Source organism: Anarhichas minor, unplaced genomic scaffold (assembly GCF_050575085.1).
Source record: "Anarhichas minor isolate MPS153535 unplaced genomic scaffold, ASM5057508v1 ptg000042l, whole genome shotgun sequence".
NCBI lineage: Eukaryota > Metazoa > Chordata > Actinopteri > Perciformes > Anarhichadidae > Anarhichas > Anarhichas minor.
The window spans coordinates 3,349,071-3,360,535 of record NW_027466488.1 but is presented as its reverse complement, the minus strand read 5'-3'; the positions used below and the strand labels follow the sequence as shown (position 1 = coordinate 3,360,535).

General features: G+C 42.0%; 1 protein-coding gene across 2 annotated transcripts; it reads right to left on the bottom strand.

The window, feature by feature from the left end:
* Window positions 1-27: 27 nt before the first annotated feature.
* On the bottom strand, window positions 28-10,510 carry sltm (SAFB-like, transcription modulator). 2 transcript variants are annotated; one of them, XM_076109960.1, is made up of 20 exons: window positions 10,324-10,510; window positions 8,930-9,002; window positions 8,765-8,820; window positions 8,352-8,379; window positions 6,401-7,076; window positions 5,768-5,811; window positions 5,536-5,648; window positions 5,266-5,415; window positions 5,027-5,139; window positions 4,787-4,947; window positions 4,602-4,702; window positions 4,434-4,496; window positions 4,162-4,307; window positions 3,898-4,078; window positions 3,521-3,645; window positions 2,995-3,168; window positions 2,325-2,636; window positions 2,070-2,226; window positions 1,306-1,460; window positions 28-1,212 (listed from the first exon to the last, which is right to left on the bottom strand). In XM_076109960.1, exons 1-20 carry the CDS (start codon window positions 10,456-10,458, stop codon window positions 1,101-1,103), a joined length of 3,075 nt encoding a protein of 1,024 aa, XP_075966075.1. In that variant the 5' UTR covers window positions 10,459-10,510; the 3' UTR covers window positions 28-1,100. The 2 variants fall into 2 exon arrangements, with proteins under 2 accessions (XP_075966075.1, XP_075966076.1); XM_076109961.1 differs by having other exon boundaries at window positions 8,915-9,002; window positions 10,324-10,509.
* Between the last annotated feature and the right edge of the window lie 955 nt (window positions 10,511-11,465).

The window sequence follows — 11,465 nt, the reverse complement described above, 5'->3', positions numbered from 1 at the left end:
ACAATCAGCAAAAGTAATTCTACTCAGTTTTCTGTAATTTAATCAAGCTTTATTAACCACTTCTGACAGGTGTGTAGGTAAGTGTGTGATAAACCATGCAGCGCACACCAGGATGTGTTGGTCCAGCCATAAAAACAATTCATAAATTAAATGAGAAACAACAAACGGGTGAAAAAGCAAGATGGAGCTTTACGGTGATTGTTTAGTCACAGCTGACTGTTTGCTCCACGTAAGCGTCGACCTTTTGTAGTTTTAAACATGCAGATTTCATACTGTGTGCTGAAACTTTCTGCGAGCTGTCAAAAGTACTTCCCGCTTGTATCACAAGGTTAAATGTACACCGTCCCAACATGTGATTAACAAACTCATATTCAGACTACAGCCTGTGAACTGACTGAGAAAACCAAACTGCCAGAAATCAACATTTAAACAGAATCCTTGGAATAACAATGAGCAAATAAAGTGTGATGGTCCTTTCAGGTCTCTACCACCATTGAATGCTCGGTAGTAACAGATTTTAATGTCAAATTTTATTTCCGACAGGCCTGTATGCAACTCAACTCACGGCCTGTAAGAGTTTTGTTACAATGCAGGCTAGTTTACAGTTTGACATCGCAAATCCAACTACTTTTTACAAAACATGACATCTACACAAAGTATAACTTTTCAAAACAAAATAAAAAATACTCTGTCATCTGTTTCCTCACAGAGAAAAAATCCAAATGAGTAAATGAACCCTGACATTTAATGCACTCTAATACACTAAAATAAGACATCACACAGGACTGCTGAGTGCGACACTATGCTGTTGAAAATATACATACGACACTCAGAGGAGAGGTTCATAACATCACTTGAAAACTTGTTACAAAGACCTGGGGCTGTACAATATCTTCCTAAATGTCACGCAGAGGGCCGTTTAATGGTAACAGCAGAACTGTCAGGAAAACCTTACATCAAGGTAAACACTCGTCTATACAAAATAAAATAGTGTTATCAACCTCGTGGCTACAAACAAAAACACTTGATATCCTAAAAAAGAAAGTTCAGAAAAGTCTTTAAATTTGTGGGTGCTTTAAAGTGGCAGAATTTGGATGCAGCTAAAACTGCCGCGGCGTTCCTTTGAAGGGCTTGAATCCCCCCGCGTTGCCACCACTGGGGATGGAGCTGTTGGTGATCTGTACAATACGGTTCATTCCAGACGAAGAGTGACTGCACAAAAATGAAACAAAGCCCAAATGTAAGAACGCTGCGAAAAGGGGTCATACTACTCAGTTTCGTCATCACTTTGTAAGTTCGGCATACCTCGAAGGAGCCATCATGCTGCCCCGGCTGTCTCCCATTCTGCGATTATCAGGGAAGCCCCCCCCCTGGGAGCTTGATCCACCGTGCCACTCCTTCCTCAGGCCCTGGTCCCGGCTGTGACGCTCCACCACGACCTGGCGGCCAGAGCTGAATGGCTGCAGAGACACAAGATTGGCATCTGTGAGCTACAGCTGAAGACGAACACTTTGTTGTTGAAATTTAAAGCGTATATGTATGAGACTTAATTTACAGGAATGGACCCCCATTTCATCGATAACACTTGTACACTATCAACAATTGTTATACGAGTCATTGAAATGTAAAAAAAAAAAATGTTTTTACTAATTCCCAGTTTAGAGGAATGTCTTCAAACTGCTTGGGCAGATGATGCAGCTGATTTCAGCACTAGCTGACTTCCTAAAGAATTAAGATAACTTAAAAAAAAAAAAAAAGTATAATATGCAACAATTTCCACAAAAACAATTTATGGACTGATACAAAAAAAGAATCCCTCTTGATCATCACTTACAACCCACTTTAAGTGTGTGGTGGTGTCTGCATCTATCGAGACCCGGTTCTCTGCCTGTATTCTCTTTTCTTATTATTTAGCCGTTTTCAGGACACTTCCGGGCATAAGCAAAGAGGATTTGGACCACATGTGGTGGTGTAACCCCCAGCCAATGAGCAGGGTGTGCAGCCCGTTCTTATTCCCAGGTCAAACACCGCCGCTTTGTCACAAAGTTTTAGTCTGGAGGTAGGCTGACCTGATTACTCATCACAATGGGTCTCCCTCCGTCTCGATCATTAAAGCTGCTCCTCCCACGGTTGGCCGAGGTGCCTCCTCTAAGTACTGGGCCTGGACCATCTCTGCCTGATCGCTCTGCACGCATGCGCATGGGTCCTCTGGTCAACCCAGCATTACTGCAGGCGAGAGATTTAAAACAAAATAAATTAGCTTTCACCGTTTGTTGGGGGGAAAGACAACCGATGATGCTCAAAAACTGCATTATATTTTTCACCGTATGTCTCCCTTGTTGGAGTTCATGCCACCATCGTTCTTCCATCCATGCCCTCCATCCCTGGGTGAGCGGTTGTGCGACATGGCAGGCATTGCAGCTCTGGCTCCCATAGGGCGATCATGCATGGGCACAGGCCGCCTCTCATCTCGGTCCCTGCGGTCGGTGTCCCGGAGTTCGGCACGCGGAGGAGGAGGCGGCTCAGCTCTGCGAACTGTTTCAAAGCTCTTCGGGTAGCGCTCAAAGCCAGAGCTCTCTCTGTGAGGAGCAGGGCGACTCTTCTTTACCTCCGGCTCACCGTCAAACCGGTTACGTCTGGCAACGAAAGACCGACATGGGATTAGTCACATCACAAATAAACTACAATTACCGTCTCGTGATTAGACCCGTCTGTCCAAAATATTATCACTTCATTATTATGTCCCATTTAACATTAGTGTTAAATTGTCATAATTATCTTATTAGTTCTTGAGTTATGGCCAAAAAAAAAAACTTGTTTTGTAGGTTCAAAGTGATGTTTCACCAATTGGCATAACACCTTGAGGCGGTAAATCTAGTTTTTAAATTACCCAGACGTGGTCTTCCTACTGTGACAAGTCAAAATATAGTCTGTAAAAAATAATATTGTTGCCACAATCGACTACCTCGATTCGTATTGGTCCATCACTTGTACCTGTCATACGTGTTGGGCTGCTCGGCAGCAGCCTCTGGAAAGCGACCCCTCTCTCTGGGAGTGAAGTTTGAAAAGCGGTTCTGCTGTCGGTTGTAGTTGGAGCCTTGGTTCAGACGGACATCAGACTCAGACTGCATCTTCTTGTTGCCGTTCCAATAAGAATCGTCCCTCCGCCTGAAACATTAAATATAGCATCACATCTACCGCCTCTACACAGGGAGAGCGACTTCATGCTCTACTCAGACGTATTCCACCATATCTTCACATAGCAAATTGTTGTTTGCTGCTTTATTAATACTTTGAACATTGTATAGAGAACCTTTAACCACAACATTGGTTTGTATAAAAAGGTTGATGCGTTGATGTAAATGTCTCCTGGTAAAACCTCCATCACTGCCATTGAGCCGCAAAACAAAGCCATTAGGCTGCAATAAATGGGAAGAACTACAAGGGTTTTTTAACTTGGGTCATAGTCACACCACCATGAAACCGCCGAGGGTAAAACATTTAAATCTTGTGTATATACCCGTGTTCCACCTCACGGCCCCTTTTGAGGTTGTTTCTCTTTTCTTGCTCATAACGGAGCTGCTCCTGCTGCCTTCGCAGCTCCTCACGTTCACGAACCATACGCTCCGCCTCTTTACGGCGTTCCTGAAAGAGGTCGTGAAAAAAAAGAAAAATTGCACCAATTAAAATGACTGCGAAAGCTGGATATCATTATACAATCACAAGCAGTCGGAATACATGTACTCAAGTACATTTTGAGTAAGTCCTTTACATCTGGATATATTCATCGCACTATTTCCATTGATTATTTCATGCATTAATTAAGCCACGTAGTCTCCTGCTGCAGCCCCGCCCCCACACGACTCTGTTGAAGGCAGCACGGTTGGCTCTCTGTACCTGCTCTATACGGATTCTCTCTCTCTCAAGCCTCTCCCTCTCCAAGCGCTCCCTCTCCAGTTTTTGCCTTTCCATCTCAAGTCTCTGGCGCTCCCGGAGCAGGTTCTCCCGTTCTTCACGCTCTCGTAACAGACGGACGCACTCACGCTCCCTGCGTTCTTGTTCGGCAATTTCACGCCGCCTAAAAGACAAGAGAAATCCCTCCGCTTAGAACTTTAAGACAATACAAATATATATTTAAAACTACAGGCTATAGCAGCCTACCTGCGCAACTCTACGGCTCTGCGAACGCGGTCAACTCGAGCCACCCGTTCACGCATCCTTTGCTCCTTCATCTTTTCAAATGGCAGGATGTCATGTTCTTCCCCTTTGTTCATAAAAGGTCGCTGTTTGAATCTCATCATATCCAACTGGAAGAGGGAAAATAGAAATGAAAGTTAAAAAGAAAATGCTCAAAAAAAAATTAAATTAAATTAAATTAAAAAAAAGGTGGAGCATGTTAAAAGTCAATATTATATTAAGCATCATGTTTGTACCTCTTCAGGAGGAATCAACCATTTTGGCCTCCGTTGAATGTTCATGTGCGCTGGGACAAAGGGCTGGGAAAGAAAGGATCAAACAGAGTCTCATTTAACATCCTCTGGTGGCAAAGTAACAATATGCTTTGAAATATAATTCAATCAAAGACGAATAAAATGTCTTACTTTATCAAAATACCGTCCCCTTCTAAAAGGTCTCATTTTGCCAAAATTATTGTCTCCTTTGGGATGATGTAAAACGACCATCTTGCCTGGGCTCTTCATGCCTAGAAGAAAATAAATTAATATTCAGGGAGGACAGGCGTATACTTGCATATACTCTAAATCAGAGATGTGTGAATAAAACCTACGTCCATGCTTTCGGTCATCTTTCTTCAAAGAATCTTGCCCCAAGTTACATGAAACGGACTCAGATTTTCCACTTCTTGCGTCCTGTTTCTTGGACAAATCTTTGTCCTTTTCTGAGAGTTTATCAAACTTCTTATCCTCTTTTTTGTAAGATGGCAGTGCTCTAAACATAAGGAGAACCAAATGTTAGGTGTGCTTTCAATCCACATAGAATTAAGTTTACATCTTTTTCTGTCACCCACTTGTTGGGCAGTTTTATCCCTGTAGAACTGCGCTTATCACTGGATTTGGTGGAACTTGCTTTGTCCTCGGCTTCCTTCTTTGAGCCCTCTTTCTTGAACGGATCATTTTTGGCCTGAAAAACGGCAGCAGGACAATACAAATGACACAGGGCCACATTTCTTTCCATAAACACAGCAGATTGCATTCGACCAATCGGGCTCAAAAACCAGTTTGACTCGACATCTCCTTCCCAACTCACCCTTTCCACATATATCTGCTGTCCGTGGAGCTCTGTACAGTCTAGGTGGGAGACGCACCGCGTCACCTCTGTACTGGAAGACATGGTCACCAAGCCGTAGCACTTTGAACCAGGACTGCGAGCATTTGTAACCACCTTGGCACTCAAAACCTGTTGGCAACAAATTTCAACATTTTTCTATGACACTTGCCATATAGGAAAAGTGAGTTTCAGATATATTCAAAATAAGAAACAACGAATTCATAAAAAAAAACTGCACTTGTTAATTACCTTTCCATATTTGCCAAACAGGTTCTTTAGGACAGCTGCTTTGGTGTTTGAAGACAGGCCGCTCACCCATATGTTACGAGAAGAGCTGCTGTTGCTGCTACAGCTGACGACTCCTGATGAAGAGATTTTCCAAAACACATTCGGCAGTCATTGGGTATGAAAAATATTGCATCAAGTTGAATGAAATTAGTTTGGGTTTTATACATTTCTAGCACGTGGAGATAATTCTTACCCTTTTCATCTTTTGCCGCTTTTCCATCTCTGTCTCTTGAAGAGCTACAAAGCAAATGTTGTAACAACAAACGTAAAATGAGCGAATGTAACTAAATCCAGCTGTTAAGTGACAGGCATACATCTAGTGGAATAGAAACACCATATTCTGTACTGTTCAGAAAAGAAAAGAAAAAAAGTCCTGTGGGCAAGGCGTGGATCTGAACCAATGTCTCGAAGGCTTCATTGCTTTTCCAGTGGTGAGATGGGTCAGGTTGACAGACAATTTATTCCCTGGACCAATGAAATCTTCGGAGGTTTGTTCAACTTCACAGTGAATCATTTGACCAAAAAGAAGAAGAAAAAAAAAAAACACTGCCATCTCGGGTACTAATGCTCTTTTACAATGCCTTTTGTAGAAACTGGAAATGGCTTTAAAAACTGCTGCAAAGGCCAAAGTAACAAAATAAGAGGTGTTTTCTCAGCTCCTGGTTAATATCACAATTTAACCAACTTCAGAAAAACAAATCAGTAGTAATTGGCAGGATTAGGTACACCAGTGAACATTTCCCTTATGGCAGAAAAATCTTGAGGCTACCCACAATGTTGCGTTCTTAGTGAGCTGGACTTGAATAACTGACATAGAAAGACAAACCTCTTTGCTTGACCTGACGCCCCAGTAGCGGAGGGGCCTTTCTTCCCAGAATCCTTTTCTTTGTCTCCCATTTCAGCTTTCTTCAGGCCCTCTCTGCCATCTTTCTTCGTGGGATCACTCCGGGACCCATCATCTTTCTTACCATCTTTGTGGCCCTCGCTCTCTTCCACCGTCATGTCATCATCTCGGACCGTCTCAGCAGAGGCCTCTGGCTCATCAGTGCCCTTCTCGGCCTCTGGATCTGGAAGTTTCACATGTTTACCTGTTTCCAGGAGGTCATCACCATCAACATCTAGGGTGATGGCGTCATCATTTGGGATTGAGACGGAGAGGTGATCGTCCTCAGCTTCTTTAGAGGAATTCATGGCTTCATCATCCATCTCAGCCAGTTTGGTCTTAAGCTCTGGCTCCCCATCCGTGTCTGGGTCGGCGTCCTCATCTACCTCCTCTGGGTCGGCCTCAGACTCAGCATCCACCTCTGGGTCGGCGTCCTCATCCACCTCTGGGTCGGCCTCAGACTCGGCATCCACCTCTGGCTCTGAATCTGTCTCAGCCGCCACAGCTTCTGACTCCGGTTCAGCCTCAGCCAGTTCATCAGCCTCAGACTGAGCAAGGCTGTCCTCACAGGGTGCAGGCTTAGACTTTTCACGAGTACCATCATCTGTATCAGTTACATCTGAGGGATTTAACAAGGATAAACATGGCAAAACACAACTTTTAGCATTGACATGTCGCATGTTACTCGACCTAAAAGTAGAATAGAAAGCACATTTAGTGTTAATGTCATCGAGGGCGTAGACACCACAGGAAGACACAAAACACACAGTCTTCACGGAAACCGGGGGATGATTCAGTGGTCTTCATTTCTTGACACACGCCATGTTCTTGAGTCATAATTCATACTAAAACGTGCAATTCCAGATGCTTCCTACAGTCTGTGGCAGTTCTCCAGGGAGGAATCTTCTGGCAAAGTTCAGATGAGGTAGAGGAACTCATCAGTTCATTCTTCAGGTTTTCTTCCATTGCGCAAAATACATCCCCAGCTGATCAGTCCATGTAAAGACATTTAAATATCTTCCAATATTTCTTCAATAATCAACATCAGTGTGTCATCAGTAGGTTTTCAGAGCACTCTGAAAAAGTATCTTTCATCATCAAAACCAAGGAAAAGTCTGTCCCTTTGGTCACAAGTCTGTCCTTCCAGTCCCAGCCCATGGTGCATGTCACATCTCTTCACTGCGGTCACCTGGCAGGAATATGTGCAATTTTGATGGATGTTGCCTGCAATGTATGAAGGCTTCTGATCTTTCAGTTGCCCTCCTGACTCGAGGCGTCAGCATCTTGACAAAGTGGAGGAGTCTCGTGATCCTAGCTTCATTCACAGGCCATCTCACCTGACAAAACCTGTAATAAGGGGTCCGATTCCTGAGGCGAGGGTAGCGAAGAATTCAGACCTGCCAATTGCACCCGTCAGTCCACCACTATCGTCGATCAAAATGTCAACAGGAAAGTGCAATGATCCTCGAGTTCAACGAGTTGTTGCTTCTTCCAATTCATTGGACATAATAAAATGTCAGCTCGTTTGTGAACCATGCCTCTTACGTTTCCCTAGGGATGGGAAGTTGAATGCCATAGGTGATGGAAATCCACAGCAGCAATAAATATTGAGTAATCCACGAAAAAATGGGTACCTGAGTCAAGGCAACTCTCATCCAATACGTCATGTGTGGACCAATTACAAATAACTGGAGAAATGTATTAATTAAGCATTTCCTTGATTCTCTTTCTTAGCACACGGTGACCTATATAGTGCAGTAGCTAGCAGAAGCATGAAATACCATGAGATGTTATGCATTCCACCAGGAGGTCTTGTCATCATAAATGTAAGCTGTAAAGAAGAAACAACCTAATGTTAGTGTTGGGAATTAGCTCGCCAGCATATCATACATACCTTTTTCGGATTCATATTCTTCAGTTTCCTAGAAAAGAAAACACGGAGGTAAGATAACAAATATGTAGTTACAGCAACAAAAGGGCGGTTATTAACTGTTAACAGACTTTCCAAAGGTTCTTTATCCAAACGCTAACTTAAGGTATATCTATCCATCTATACACACACACGCTGTCATGTTAAACTGCTGACAAATACATTGGCTAAGTCACTTCCCCAATAGTTTACAGAATCACGTGGAGGAAGTTTCAGCCAGTGTGAATTGAGGTCATGGACCAACTTGCATTCAGTTAGTGTTAAATATATCTCAGCATGTTAAGTCTCAACCGTTTTGTGTTAAAAATAAAATGGAATCGGTTCATCTCTACAGAACAGCAACAGAGAAACATTTAAGAGAAATCTATGGCGGTCACCTTGGACAGCACATCTTCCTCCCCCGTTGTGTCCGCATCAGAATCCACTTTTTTCCCTGACAGGTAAAATGTAGAAAGAAAATGAATAAATAAAACATATGGTGTTGCTTAGCCACACTATACCATCAATTAAATCAAAAGCAAGATTACCTTTAGCTTTCCCACCTTTCCGATTTGATGAGTCAGTTGAAAGCTGGATTTGAATATTTTCTGTGTCACCATCTTCATCCTCAAGAGCCTTAATTTAAAAAAAATAAAAATAAACATTTCAACTACTTTTCACCCAAGACACAATCTCCTTGTTGTTCATGCTGGACATCACCAATTGTCTAGTCAAATGCAAACTCATCTGCCAGGAAGATATAATAAACTGAGCTAGATATGATAAAAATATAAATAGTTTGTCTTGTTTGTTCATTCATCACATCAGTCTTGTGAAGAGAAGTGATGACCAATAAAACGGCACCACTCAACATTGTATTGTGCCTTCTTATAAGGCAGAAACAGCAGATTTATAGATCTTAATGAACTTTGAGGTGTATTCCAATCAAAAGTAAAAAAGTGAGGTTTTCTTATAGATAGCTTTTAAAAGTGAATACGACATATTAGCACCCAAATATGTGTTATTATGGCTACATTTTTAAGTTTCAATCTGTCACACCTTTGATCTTAAACTGATGAAATCTAACACAAAACAATTTAGATTAAATGGGGGGATTTGATACTAACAATTCAATGACTCGTTATCGAACCCAAACACACCATTTCAACTTAATTGTGAATTTTATAATCCCTTCAAATATTTAGGCCAATTGCTATATTTTCAGACTAATCTATATAATGTAATTTTTAACCCGCAAAATGTGTTCAATCTAAACTGTCAACGAGGCGAGTTTTGACACCACTACATCTGTTCATCAAGACGGTCCATTTCATCAATTAAATAATGTCACCGTATAAATATTGAAATCATTTCGTCATAACCCAGATTTAACAAAACGCCTCTTAATCGTGATTAATCCAACAAATTATAGCCGAACAACAAAGCTGCTTAACTGACGTTATTTATAAAGCGCACGAGCATGTGCACACGGTCCTCCACGCAGTCAACAATTATCGTTAATGACGCTTCATTTAAACAGCTGAAGTCTAGCACGTGCAATCTGAACATTCAAATGAACATTGACTAAAACTTGACGTCGTAGCGCTGAGAGATATAGATTTCCACCCGTTGTGTTCGAGGAAGCGACAGACTACGCGGGCCTTCTTCACTTTACAGCTAACCTTACAGCATCACCTGCTCTCACTATTCATTCAAGCTCGAGGACCATTAGCTAACATTTCACTTTTCGACAGGTATATGTGCACGGAGCCGTTTATCCAGGCTGTAGTCACATTGCTAAACTAGTCCGCGGGCATTTAAACTTTTTAAGCGGTTAACCTGACAAAATAGCCTAACGTTCGGTCAACAACGTTAGCTAACGTTAGCTTTAGCAGCTCTGTATCGCATTGCTCGGTCACTCTTCCTCGGACAGATTAGCTTATTTTTTTCTGGTTACCTGTCTCAATCTTGCAAGTAGAACGCTCTTTATACCGGAAGTGTCCAAATTCCTTCGTTTGAGCTCAGATTTTAAATCAACAACTCTTAAATCTGATATTTTCTTTGACTCAGTGGAAATGGCACCCGTCGCCATTTTACCTCCCCTACACCGAACCGTGCGCAAACGCAGACCGTTTTCCCCTGCTTCTTCTTTGTGTCTCTGGTTTTATAGTCATTAAATGCCGCAACGCCACCTACTGTAGTGGGGGAGCCAGTGAACGAGTTGCCATATTGAAAACATACTAGTATTTCAGGGACAAAATTGTCTACATTTAATTCAACCACGCGTTCGTTACCCAATTTAGTGAACAATAAAACAAGGGGAAACTGTATTCTTGACAGTGTTGAATCGCAGCTTGTATTCAACAAAGTTTCAGGTGGTTAAAGCCTTTTCATTACAATGGACGGAGGAGTGAGAAACTTGAGATATGCAGGCTGTGTTATTTATGGAATGTAATCTTGAACAAATTAGGCCTAATGAAAATGTACAGTGACCTGCATAGTTTCCTAGTTAGTGCACATGTGTGCCCAGTTGTTGATTTTACACAGACTATATTCAGCTGCCTCTCTTGTTGGTCTCAAAAGGCATATCGACTCTCCTCTAGACTGAATCCTAAACTTGATCAGTCTCACATAGCCTACTTGTAGGATGTAAATCTACTCTAACAAACTAGTGTTCTGAATATGCAATATTTTGCGTTGTTGCCCTGCACCTGCACTTTGTCAATCATGTGCTTTATAAATGACCAAGCTACTTCAACATTTGTGTGTGTGTAGGCCTAAATTTACTTGATTAAACCGACACTCCTATCGACAGAATTGCTTCCCTCTTCCATAATCATTTTATTTCCACAGAGCACCAGCAGTTTACTTTCCTTTCTTCTGTTGAGACAGAATCGGGCTCCTTAAATCTTCTTCAGCTCCATCTGTGAAGACTGCGTCATGTCTCTGGTCAAGAGTGACGCAGACACCAGGTCAGTAATGGATTCAATAATGTCTCTAATCGGATAATAAAATGCCATTACTCTCTGGATAATATAAAAGATGTTGCAGCAGATATGCCCTAATTATTCATCATAATAGTGACGATATTTTGACAAC

Coding starts and splice junctions, on each gene's coding strand:
- sltm (XM_076109961.1), bottom strand. CDS start 10,458: ATGGCGACGGGTGCCATTTCCACTGAGTCAAAGAAAATATCAGATTTA. Junction 8,821..8,914: donor GAAAGGTGGGAAAGCTAAAG/GTAATCTTGCTT, acceptor TTTACCTGTCAG/GGAAAAAAGTGGATTCTGAT. Junction 5,812..6,400: donor GCGTCAGGTCAAGCAAAGAG/GTTTGTCTTTCT, acceptor TTTGCTTTGTAG/CTCTTCAAGAGACAGAGATG.